The following is a 13,192-nucleotide window of genomic DNA, read 5'->3' on the forward strand; positions in this document are numbered from 1 at the left end:
GTCGGACCCATACATGCTCTCCTCCTGATGGTGAGGGATGAAGTAATACCCACGCTCACCCAGACAAAGGAAATTTGCACTCACATAAGTACAGGGAATACTTCTCACAAAGAAATCACCTCATTTTGAACTTCCTGTCTTCCTGTTCAAGGGAAATTCACAAAATAAATAAAAAAAAAGTGTTCCTGGTAACTAAATTCAGAACTTTACAGAATACCAAAAAGCATGGACTAAAAATATGCCATTATAAACTTAAATCTTCTCTTTAAATTCTTCACCTTACCTAGTTTCTAAATTACATGTTATCTCTGTCTTTCCTCCAAAACATAACCATCTCCTTAACCCTTTTCTTCCATTTAGCACTATTTCTGCTCCATGAGTACTCACTACTATTTTTGCGTAGAGAGGGATTAGTGTACTCCTCTAAGTCTGAAGAGCTGTTTTGGCATTGTCTAGAGACATTCTGGTTTTGCTTCATATCTAAAGAGAACATATGTCCTCAATTTTCATTTTTTTTTTAAATATATAATTAGTCTATTAAGAAATATTATCTTTCCCTGTAATACTTGCGTTATGTTTGTAGTCCTTCTTTTCTAAAACAGTATAATCAATTTAGATTTATATGCTTCTAAAACAATTTTTGATTTGTCATTGGTAGTTCAGTAGCCCTGGCTTACACAAGAAAATATTGTTAAATAGAATTGCTACTAATGTTTTGGATTAAAGAACTGGTATATAAATCACCTTGTGAGAACAGGATTCACATAAATTACCTTCTTCATTAAAGCTTTTGATGCACTATAATTTAATTTATTTTTTATTATTTTATAATTTTTTAAGTTTTACAAAGAATGTAGAATCAGAGAATCATAGAATAGTTAGGGTTGGAAAGTACCTTAAGATCATCAAGTTCCAACCCCCCTGCCATGGGCAGGGACACCTCGCTCTAAACCATATCACCCAAGGCCTCGTCCAACCTGGTCTTGAACGCTGCCAGGGATGAAGCATTCACAACCTCCCTGGACAACCCATTCCAGTGCCTCACCACCCTAACAGGAAAGAATTTCCTCCTTATATCCAATCTAAACTTCCCCTGTTGAAGTTTTAACCTGTTACTTGTTACTGAAGTTTTAACCTTGTCCTGTCACTACAGTCCCTAATGAAGAGTCCCTCCCCAGCATCCCTACATGCCCCCTTCAGATACTGGAGGCTGCTATGAGGTCTCCAGGCAGCCTTTTCTTCTCCAGGCTGAACAACCCCAACTTTCTCAGCCTGTCTTTATATGAGAGGTGCTCCAGTCCCCTGACCATCCTTGTGGCCCTCCTCTGGACTTGTTCCAACAGTTCCATGTCCTTTTCATGTTGAGGACACCAGAATTGTACACAATGCTCCAAGTGAGGTCTCATGAGAGCAGAGTAGAGGGGAAGGATCTATTCAAGTTAATTTTCAATTATATATTTTCTTATCTTTAGATAGTATGTAGACTAATTTTTACTCCTGAATTTAATAAAAGTAAAAACTACCAAGCTTGATCGTTATGAAGAATCAAATTCAACAGACTTCTAATACAGACAGCTAAGTAATGAAGAAAACTGAACAGATATGTTTTTTTATAAGGTTACACATTCTTTCCACAAAATACAGTTAGTTCTATTACAGTAAGCTGAAACCTTCCTCTGAAGTGTTCAGAATAATATAGATATTGTATGAGATAACACATTTTTGTATGGTCACATGACTTCTAGTGTTATCAGCTGAGCTACAAAGACTAAAGAGAAAGTGGATAACCTTTCAAACACTATTTTAATTTAGGATATTTGAAATAATGCAGTTTAGATGGAAGTCAAGCTTTCTTTTCCATGAACCATTTGTGTCAAAAATATTTTTTGCCAAGAATTTTAATTTTTAAAGAAAAACTTTCATTCTGTAACCCACTGAAATTAGGAGGAATTTACTAACTAGTGGAGGAGTAAGCACTTGAAAGACCTTTGAGTAAAGAGATTCATTTGTCCATTATATGATGTGGCTATGTGTGATAGCAAAGAACTTGTTTCAGTGATCACAGGGGTCCTTTCTAATCTATGTTCCCAGGTTTAAATTCAGTTCCTAAACCCCAAAACATGAGGAAAAAGGCCCAGCCTACAGTTCGAAAGACATACACCCTGGGGCGGGAAGGCTAAGAGTAAAAGCTAGGGAAAGAGGAACAGAAAGTGGTGATTTGTAGAGTGATTCTAATGAGCCACAACTGGCCTAATTACCCATAGAATATTCACCAGGGCTTGTGCAGGATGATGGACATCAGAGCCAGCTGGCTGCTCCTTTCTCTGGCTTGTAGAAAAAGATCAGACTTTTCCTGCCAGAATACATTTTCTAGTGTTTGGAACCTAGACTTGGCTCTTAAGTATTACTGCAAATAAGACATAAATGACACAATGATATGAAAACCATAATTTATTAGGAAACTTAAATGTAGCAGGTGAAATTGTGATACATTATATAAATATCTTTGGTATACAATAAATAAGGCTGTGCTCCTAAACAGTTTGGGCAGAAATTCATTCTGACCTGATTGTCCTGAAATGCTGAAAAATTTAGCACGTAAAAACATACACTGTGCATATGGAAAAACATTACAATTAACAATTAAACCAGCTGATGCTCTTCATTTGTCCAACAATCCTTTTGGAACGAGGATCAAACTGAAACTGAGTTGTTCCACGGAAGAAGTAGACATAGCCTAGAAATAATGTTTAATACAGTTATATTTCATAGGTGACTTTTTTCTGTATTTTGGAAAACAAAAAAAAAACAACCCAAGATGAGCAGCCCATGTATTCTTGTTATTTTTAATTTCCTTCTCATTAAGACTAATAACAGTATTTTTGAAAACAAATGATCCTACCTAGAGAAGCTCAAATATTCAAGTAAACCTAGATTAAAGGTATGCTTTACTCACCACCTTTTTGGAAAGCAGCATCAACTCTGCCAATTGTTCCAAAGTCAGAGACTATTTTCCTGGGATAACCATGATCCATGGATTTTTTGTTTTCATCATATCTTAACAGAAGAAACATCATTACAATTTCTAAGGAAGCAGACAGTATTTTGAAAGTCCAAAGCAAATTCATGCACATATGCAAGAAGTCTTATAAAGAATAGTTAAAGCAGTTTTTTGATTCTTCCTGTTACGTATTAAGGTTTTCACATTATGAGTATCTGGAGATTTGAAAAACCTGCCTTTGCTAAAAGAAGGGTCTCACAGGCCTTGGGAATTCAGGCCAGGAACTCATTAATGCCTTTCTGGACTGAACAGAGCCTTGTCCATCACTTGCACATAAAATGAGTAATGGATATCCAGTTCAGTATAAAAGCAAAACATACAACTTGGGAGTAGAAGACAGTAGCACAGTCCTGAAACATATGTGTATTAGTGCAACCATATACTTAAACAAAATTAACCTCTGAAATTTGTCACAGTCTACACTTGAATTATAAATATGACCAACTGTACAATGGGAGGACAATCATAATTTGTTCATAGATAAATTAAATTCTAACACTTTTTACTACCAATTCATTTTGTTTGAAATGTGAATAAAAAGTGGACACCTTCACAATATTGCACTGAAAAGCAGCTCCACTGATGTGGAGAAAAAAAAAGAGTAATTTACTAGAAAAATCACTCTATAGTTGAGCAGGTGTTTTGTTCCATTGCAAATAATTACACTCCTGGTACAAATGTATAGGGAAAATGTCCTTTGAAAAAGTTACATTTCCTAGCAAATTGTTGCGACTTTTAAACTTTCAGAGAATCCTGTTTATATTTCTGGAATATTCCTGGTTTAAACATTACTGCACCCAGTTTTATAGTAATACATCAGTTCTTAGGGACAAGTAAAAATATGCCTTTTAGTATATGAACATTAAAATCTTACCTCCAGTATCTGTCAGCTATAAAGAAGTATGTTTTTCCTGTGGTTTCATCACTGTAAGCGGCATTGACTCGTTTGACAGTCTTCGGGAACCCCAAACGATAGATTGGTTTAGGATATCCAGGTGCAATGTCATATCCCCTGAGAACCCAATATTTATCCTCTGAAAAATATAAGCACATTTCATTTGATTTGCTATTTTTAAAGAGCATTTAATTGTGTATTAGATAAGGAGCTGTGTGTCTTAGGCATCAGTATTATTCCTTTCAGTTTATTACTTTAGAAAAGGGTTCTAATTCTTACATTGGAACTACATCATGAAGGTAATGGAAATGTCTTTTAGCTTTATGGGTAAAACATTAGAATCATAAGGTGTATGGATAGTATTTTTCCCACTTTTTTTTTTTTTTAATGAATATAAAGTATTTGTCTTGGTAACAGCCTGGGGAGGGCTGGAGGTTGATGAGCTTGTCCACTCACATTGGTCTGGGATACTGAGTTTGTTAGATTCCTATAATATTATTTGATTGTAGAGCCATATAATATTTTGAAAACTAGACAATGTGCATTAAATTAAACTATTAAGAAGGGCATATGTCTAATAAAAATGCTTTGTAATTTTGGATTCTCTAACACACTCATAAATGGTAATATATTGTGTACTGTAATGTACCAGGTACTGTAATATGTGCATAATGAAGTTGAGACATTTAACACCTTTAAATAAAAGGGTTGACTGTTTTTTCAATGAACAATTTTCTTCTCACATTATGCTTGTTGGGTGTTTTTTTTTTTGGTCAAAATATCACAAAATACTAATAAGCATATCAGTAACAGTAGTGTACAAATGCCCGTATTTGCTAACTGGATTCACCACAATTTCTTCTGCATAAAGTGACATATTTTAGAGATTAAGAGAGACTAGAAGTGAACTAGATTCTCTGTTTCACTGATCTTCCCTTAAAAACACCTTGAATTCTGCAATTGTATAGTATGCAAAGGAGCAGGGAGTAACTGGTTAGAAAAAGTAGAGGATTTCAGATTCCATTACCTTTAAAAAGTAAAACTTCATCCCTCTCAACGTTTTCATAAGCAGCTTGAATTCCTGATGGTAACTTTGGCCAGAACAGTGAGATAAAATTGAGCTCTGTCTCTGTCCTTGTGGGATGTTTGCGCAGCATATATCTGATTTAAACAAAATTTATGCAATCAAATAGTTACCCTCCAATCATAAGTGCAAAATAATTATTAGAGCTCCTGGACTATAACAGAGGGAGAAGGGTACCTGGATGTGAATATCCTCTCTGCTGAATGTAAAGGAAATTTAGAGTGACCACACTCTTAATTTTAGCAACTTAGTTAAAATCAGGCAAAATGAATATAAGCCCTTCTATTTCTCTGTAGGTCAAGCAGACAAAGAGCTGGCTTCAGTAACTGGCTAACAGATGTCTTTTCTATGTGACACAGCTTTCAGTTCTATCCCTGCTCTTGTATGGAGGAATAGTAGAAAGGTTAAAGTGTGGGACCCACAGACGCATTGCTAAGGGGTAGATGAATGTTCTTGCTTTGCTGTGAGCTGAATTGCACTCAGAGACAAGTCTGTTGCAGCAGCGGCCACAGCAGCAGAAGAGCTGGAAAACAGCCTACAAGCCCTCATCTCCTTCACTGCTCTCGTCAGCAAAGGCTCTTAGGATTAATGATTTGAGATCTCTTGCTTGTTTAAATACATAGTGGTTTTCTAGTGACTCTCTTTCTACTCCATTCCCTTCTCTTTGCACTACATTCTAAAAAGACAGTTTTGCATCATGGATTACAGTTTTTTTTTTTAACTACTGAATATTTTAATGAGATAATACATATGCTTATTGTTGTTACCTGCCCTTGAAGAATATTATTTCTCCACGTAAGGTAGTAATAGCATCAAATGTCAAATTTGGGTCACAAGCTTGTGGAGTTATGGGTCCTGTTGGCTGCACAGCAGCATTTGACTGTCCTATAGGAAGAATATTTCATCTTTTAGTATGAAGAACTATAAAGACAGTGTTCAGAAGGTCTGTGAGCACACCAAGAGCCCTCTTTACAGGCAATGAAAAGGCATATGGTTTTAAGTTAAGGTCTGTCACTAAAAGCAGGCCTTTAATGTTGATAAAACCTGTTACATTAATCCTTTCCAAAATAACTTTTTTGCAGGTCTGGACTTCAGCTGAAGTTAGCTCCCAGGGATTTTCTCTTTTGTCATTCATAGCTCAGCAACACTTAAACTTCACATTTGGTGGAATAAGAAAATTTTAAATATATTCCTATTAGTGTTTACCAGCCTCCCAGTTAGGAATATTAAATAGAAATATTTTTTTCTTACCATAAATGGCTTGAATGCCATCAATGTCATCCTGAGGAAGAAGGAATTCATTAGGATCCGTGTAGGAGTAAGTTGGATACATCAGTGCTCCAGGATCATTTGAATGAGACAGACCAAGTGAATGGCCAAGCTCATGGGCAATAACAATGAACAAATTGTATCCTGTAGGATAAAAGTCATATGAAACAATGTAAATCTATGTCAGTGCTCACCACAGTTGATTAAGTGGGAAACACCTATGCATCCTCCCAAAATACATTCAACGTATAAGGGAGGCTGTAAGTAATGCTGTCAACATCACAACTCAAAAATATTGTAACAGAACAGCTATATGAATACTTAAAAAATGTCTGGCCCAAAAAAAAAAAACAAGGGCAAGTTCTGCTTTCTGCTACTTTTGCTCACTTTCTGCCTGTTATCAGCCTCATGAACTAAGCATCACACAAGTTAAAGAGTTTACGAGGAAAACTGGGTAAATGGATCCAGTTACAAAGTCCTTACCTCTTCCATCTTTTGTCCAGGCTTCCTCCTCATCAAGGTGCACATCTCCACCAATACCTTCACCAGGCTGGAAAGCATGAGCCAGCTGCCCATTGGGGCCATCAAAAGGAGAGTTGTCACGGTGATCTAAAATGAAGAGGGGAAAAATATCACTCAGAATCCTAAATTTCCTCTATGACTGCAAATGGCTACTTAATACATAAAGGTATCATTGTTACCTCTATAAGCAAAAGAGATCATTATATCTGCTTCTTTGTCCTCAACCTTCTGGAATGTCAGTGGTGTCACATTGCTCCAGACATGAGAGCTTTTCGGATTGCTTCATCTACATCAGCTCGTCTCATCTTTGGAGTGTAATTCAAAATCCTTCAAGGCAAACCAAACATACTGTCTATTGTTAGGAATACAACATTTTAGCTGAAAAAAATAATAACTTGTGTAAAAATTGGAAATCTTAGATACATCTTTCACAAATGAAAATTAATAATGGCTTCATTTTAGATACTGCCTTCTAGAGTGCCTGTCTTCTTCCAGAAATCGGTTAATCCCTCTAGATGTCCAAATATGTCATGCTGTATTTACTTGGGAGCCCCAAAAGTTGGGATGCTAGACTTACATCTTTTTGAACCAGAAAAGGAAAGGTTACCTGTATGTCAGATTATTTCTTTTCCATTTGGGATTCCCTGCTGTGAACACGTATTGCCCTATATCAGGTATACCACATCTAGGTTTTTTCATTATCTCCAAAGTGTCAAGATCAGGTTTCCCAGTTACTTGCAGTCCAAAGAATGCCTGCATTTCCTTGAGCTTTGCAGCAAGGGGATTTTCACCCTTGGTTTTTAAATGAGGCTGGTGATCCCTTTGAAGAGCGTAGAAATTCTGTAGATAATTCTGAATGAAAGATTAAAAATTATCATTGTGGCATATCAGTACTGCCTTCAGTCACACTTAAAATTGATCTTGAACTTCCCATATAAACATGTCCTGTGTTTACCAGGAGCATGAATAGCATGTTTTTTCCCAGGAATTTGTGCAAAGAGTCAGACACAACTTACAGATTTCATACAGTTTTCTGAACTTCTTGTTTCACTTATAGGAAAAAATGTATTTAAAATCCAATATTTACTCTTAATAATTAATTCCATATTTTTTATGTTGCTTAGTTACTCTAACAACAAAACTTATGAGGAAACTTATAGCTGGTCTCACTCAAGGAAATAGAGATTGGCAGTGAGACACCACACAGCCAGGACTCCCAACGAAGCCACTACTACCAGCATTTGGCAAATCATGCCATTTATTTTTTGCTACTAAATATGATATAAGGAACTCAGGTCTTCCTACTAAATTTCACCAGTTTTGTCTCCAGTAAATAGTGTTGTGTCTATGTAAGGGTTTCTCACAAATGTACTTTTCTTCAAAGTATTCCACAAAAGATCTACTCAGCAAAAGGTTGAAATACATCCCTGCTTCAAGCAACTTTCCTCCCTTATGTTACTGAGACTAATCATATCACAGGTTTCAAAGCACATTCTGAAATGTAAATTGCTGCTGACTGACTATTTCTGCACAGCCACACACCCCTGCTGCTAGAGTTCATGCTTTGGTAGTTTTGTTATTACCTTACTGACAGCATCAATAATGAAGTTGTGCAATATACAGATTACTTCTGTGTAAATAAGTTCCACATAATTTTCATGTGTTTTCTAGACTGATAGGAAAAGCTTTGTCTCTGCAAAATGGCAGACTTTTAATTTCAAGCCATATTCTGCGACAAGAATTGAGATTATAGTTATATCTCAGACTACCTTATGTTTAACTTAGAAATGCACTAAAAGATGCTTACCTCCACAAGCTGTAGGGTTTTACCTTCATCTTCTGTTTCTGGAGCCACAGGAAAAGCAGCAGAGACAGCCAAATATAGCAACAGGAGAAGAGAAAGGGTCTTCATCCTCAACTAAGTTTTTCTACCACAGTTTCAGTCTTAAGCTATTGAACACACTTCTCATCTGTTTATATAGCTAATTTGTAGATCAGTGACAGTCTGACTCATGTTGCATAATATCCTCTGATTAGCAAAAATGATTCGTAATAGTTTCATCAGCAGGTAGTGAAGCAATGTGTTTAACTAACGTTATTGTCCTTATTTTGCCTGAGCCTTCTGTTTTAGGCAATTTTGTAGTGTGTTTATTAAACAAGGAAATGCTTTTCAGGTAAAACATGGTGCTACAATTAAAAGGGTTTTTTATTCATAATTTAGATTATTAATAGCACAAAGTCTTGACAAACTGGCAAAAATGATAGGAAATAACATATAACAGTAATGTAACATAATTAATAACTTTATGTGATATACATACATCTTTTTTACTATTTAACAAAATATAGCATATTATGTCATAATATGTAATAATAAAATGTAAAAGATAGTACAAAGAGCTGATCTTATGTAGGAATAATCAGTAACATAACTCCAGGAGGCATGTCGTCAGCTAACTTAAAGTTGTATCTAAAACAATCTTACAATGCTAGAAAAACTGAGTATGAAAATTATTCAACATTTTTTTTTTACTGATGCTAACAAAACTCAGTAATTTTCCTGCAATGCGTAAACTGGGTTCCCATTTGCATGGTAAGTAGAATAATGGTCTTACTTTTGCCAGAATGGATAACATCTCCACTGCAATAGCGTGTTTGGATCCAGTCAGAGAGATGAGCTGTGGTTGGAAGGACTCCAGGAATTTCTGTGAGTCTGGAGTAGGAAGATTAAAGTAACTAAAGTAAGTAATTCTGTGACTCTCTGTTCACTGAAAGAAGAGTGAGTGGAACCATGACAAATGCTGTTACATATATGAAAGGTTTTTCCTAAAAGGGAAGCAGTCTCCAAGATTTCAGTAGTCTTAAACAACAGTGATTAAGGTTAGACATGAGGTTTGGGATTCAGCTGCCTGATCATTAGTGCTATTTGAGATGCCGAAGAGAATCCTACCTGACCTCCAGCTGCCCTGGAAGAATGCATAGCTCCTGTGTCATGGCAGCCAATCCCAGGTGGACTTCTCAAGTATAGGCAAATGAGTAATGAGCTGGAATGAGTTTTAAGTGTTTCGTCATGTAGATAAGTTATTTAGGTGTCTAAGCTCCCATTTTGGACAATAGATTCTACAGAGCGATCCAACTGACCATATGACTTGGACTTGAAGATGAGAAGAATTGCTGTCTATACTTCATTGACTGTATTGGGTAGGTCTTTGCCAATGGTAAGAGGGGTTTAAATACCCCAGCCACATATGGAAACCTGCCGTACAGACCCCTAAATTGAGGAAAAAGTTTTTTTACTGGAAGGACAGCTAAGTACCAGAGGAGATGGTCTGAAATGGCTGCATATTTGTTGGTGCTGGAAGCTGTCAAGGACATCTTTCAGAATGGTTTTTTGGTATGGTTCTTGTTAGAGGTAAAAAGTCTCCTTGGAAATCTTAAAAGGGAAAACGTAAATGTTAGGGAGAAATACAAATATGTACCGCTATATTTTTTTTCTGATATATGAGCAAGTTGTGCTCTGAAGGAGCTCAATACAGGATGAAGAGATAGAGTGTACCCTCAGCAAGGTTTGGATGGTACAAAACTACGAACAGTCACTGATACATCAGAAGGCTGTGCTGACATTCAGGGAGACCTGGGCAGGCTGGAGAGGTGAATGGAGAGGAGCCTAATGAAGTTCAGCAAAAGCAAGTGTAGGGTACTGCACCTAAGGAGGAATAACCTTAAGCACCACTACAGATTAGGGGTTGACCTGCTACAAAGCAGCTCTGAAGAGAAGCATTTGGGGGGGGGTGGTGGATAGCAAGCTAACCATGAGTGAGCAAAATGTGCCCTTGTGTCCAAAAAGGCCAATGGTACCCTGAGCTACATTAGGCAAAGCATTGCCAGCAGGTCAAGGGAGGTAATCCTCCCTCTCTACTCTGCCCTGGTGGTGCCACATATGGAGTACTGTGTTCATTTCTGGGCTTTCCTGGACAAAAGAAACCTGGAGCTCCTGGAACAAGTTCAACGATGGGATACTAGAATGATTAAGGGTATGGAGCATCTCTTATATGAGGAAAGGTTGAGGGAACTGTGTCTGTTCAGCCTAGAGATGAGAAGTCTCAGGGGGGATCTGATGAATGTATTTAAATATCTGAAGGGAGGGTGTCAAGATGTATAAGGAGAGCATGCCAGGTGGTAGGACAAGAGGCAAAAGGAACAAACTAAAACACAGGATGTTCCAGATGAACATGAGGAAGAACTTCTTTATTGTGAGAGTGACTGAGCATTGGAGTGCTCAGTCCCTTCCAACTTCAACCCTTCTGTGATTCATTGTTGATTATTCTTAATCCATCCGGATTTGCGGATATGAACAAAAAGAATCATGTGTTGGGTACTTCTCCAAAGTCTTTGTTACAGCTCACATGATCCTGAGATTTGTGAACTGCTACTTAACTTCTCTCTGTCTCTGAAGTAGTGTTATTTTCCTGTAAATATTTATCCTTTGTGTGTTTCTATAGTCTGGTTTTTATAAATCCTAATTCAATGCCTAAATTTTCTTCTTCCTTTTTTTTTTTCCTAAGGAGTAGTTAACTCCTTATTTCCTCCATCCTTTTTTCTTTCATTTTCTGAAGGCATCATAGACATGTTTAAATACACAGGAAGAAAAGAGATGCAGATTAATCAAATGTGTCTGGTGGCCGAGATGGGAAAGATAGGAATTCATGTGTGGTGGCCTGCACAGAGAGGTTCTGCATTTTTGCACAGTTCGGCAAGGGGTCTATAGCCAAATTTTAATGTGACCAAGAGGATATTGAGTCAGGCCGAGCATGAGAGGGGACATCTGCTTGTTTCCCAGGAAACTTCAAATAAATTACTTTCCAAGGCAGGAACAGAAAGTGGGAGCTGTTTATGCATTTGAAGAATCATCAAGTGAAAAAAACAGAATCAGGAAGAGGAAGCAGAAGCAGTGGCTTCTCTCCTTCTTGGGAATTTCCACAGTGTTGGGCTGCAAAGTCACATCACATTTCACCATCTACATTGGCTTTCTACTGCGTGTTCTTTGGCACATCTCCCTTGAATGAGAGAAGAAGAGGTTTCATTCATCTGTTCTTCCCATGGTATGGCAGCTAGAACGTTGCCATCCTCTCCTTTTCAAGCACTTGCCTTCAGACAAAAAAACCTCAAAACCCAACAGAAGGAGACATGAATATGCCAAAATGAAACTGAGACCCTTCAAAATACATGAGAATTTTTACTAAGTGCCAACTGGTGTCTACACTTTGCTTGTGGGACTCTTGTTTTGCACCTGCATCTGACTGGCACAGTATGTCCTGGCCTTTCATTTATAGCTATTTTCCAGGGCCAGGACTCTGTCCTGTGTGCAGAGGTGTGTGTCTGGGATCGCAGTGACAGCCCCTGGGATGGGACCAAAGTCTGGAGGCCCCTGTGTCTGTGGTGCTATGACTGGAGTGACTGCGGGGCATGCATGTCAAGTGGGTATATATGTATGTGTGCAAGCACTCTAGTTGAATGAGCCAGTGAACAGGGTGAGATGTTGGGAGCTGGGTGCAAAAGTGGCCATAAGCCAGGGGTGAACACTGGGTAGACCAGGGTTCTGTGGGTTGGCCATTGATGAACAGCGACTAGGGTGGCTGTGGAAACTGGGATCAGTGAAGAGAGATCCTTATGTGTGTGTGCCTGAGGCAACAGGGGACAACAGCATATCCCAGGGCATCTGCTGGATAGATGGGGTGTCTAAGCCCAGCTGCTGGGGACCCATAGTATCTTTGTGTGTCTGTGTACCTTTGTGCATGTGTGTATGTGTGTGTACATGTGCCTACTTGGAATGGACATGGGGGGATGGTGCCGATTCACCTCTATCAGGTTACCAGATTTGGGCAGATCTTAACACATTGGCCCTGCATGAAGTTTGCCCAAAATCTCCATGTAACCAATGGAAAGAAAGAAACTTTACCCTTACTTACACCCAATTGTTCTTCAGAGGCAGCTCTTGCCTGGATCAAAAGCATTAGTACCTCAAAGAGTTTGCCAAGAATCAGTCCACAGGTCTGGGACTTATCTGCTAAGTCACTGCTAAAACCAGCCTGGGTGCCTAAAGAGGAGGGGTTGACACTGTTGTTAAGAAAGGGCCAGCGTTTTCAAGGGTTTTTCTGTTCTACACACAGGCTGGCGTCTCCCTATATTACCAATACCTAATGGATTGAAAAGGACTTTTAGGCAGAAACATGAGACATATTTCCCCAGGAGAGCTTTCCAGCCTCGAACAATTTTTTGCGTCAGCGATTTCCACTTTGTACATCACTTACCTAGGGCTTGCATCTGACTTCAGGTTATTCCCCTTTTCCTCTAGTTACAC

The 13,192-nt window shown here is 38.1% G+C and overlaps 1 protein-coding gene across 1 annotated transcript; it reads right to left on the bottom strand.

Annotated features, from left to right (window-relative positions):
- Positions 1-1,451: 1,451 nt before the first annotated feature.
- On the bottom strand, positions 1,452-10,613 carry LOC133223600 (interstitial collagenase-like). The gene is given in 11 exon segments (XM_061374416.1): positions 1,452-2,737; positions 2,957-3,057; positions 3,936-4,095; positions 4,984-5,117; positions 5,808-5,925; positions 6,292-6,453; positions 6,793-6,918; positions 7,011-7,097; positions 7,100-7,158; positions 7,439-7,683; positions 8,639-10,613. Coding segments are annotated over 11 exon segments (1,398 nt in total). The 5' UTR covers positions 8,744-10,613; the 3' UTR covers positions 1,452-2,636.
- Positions 10,614-13,192: the final 2,579 nt, after the last annotated feature.

Source organism: Neopsephotus bourkii, unplaced genomic scaffold (assembly GCF_033783945.1).
Source record: "Neopsephotus bourkii isolate Nb327-2 ecotype Australia unplaced genomic scaffold, CSIRO-AGI_Nbou_v1 NB_1638, whole genome shotgun sequence".
In the NCBI taxonomy this organism is placed as follows: domain Eukaryota; kingdom Metazoa; phylum Chordata; class Aves; order Psittaciformes; family Psittacidae; genus Neopsephotus; species Neopsephotus bourkii.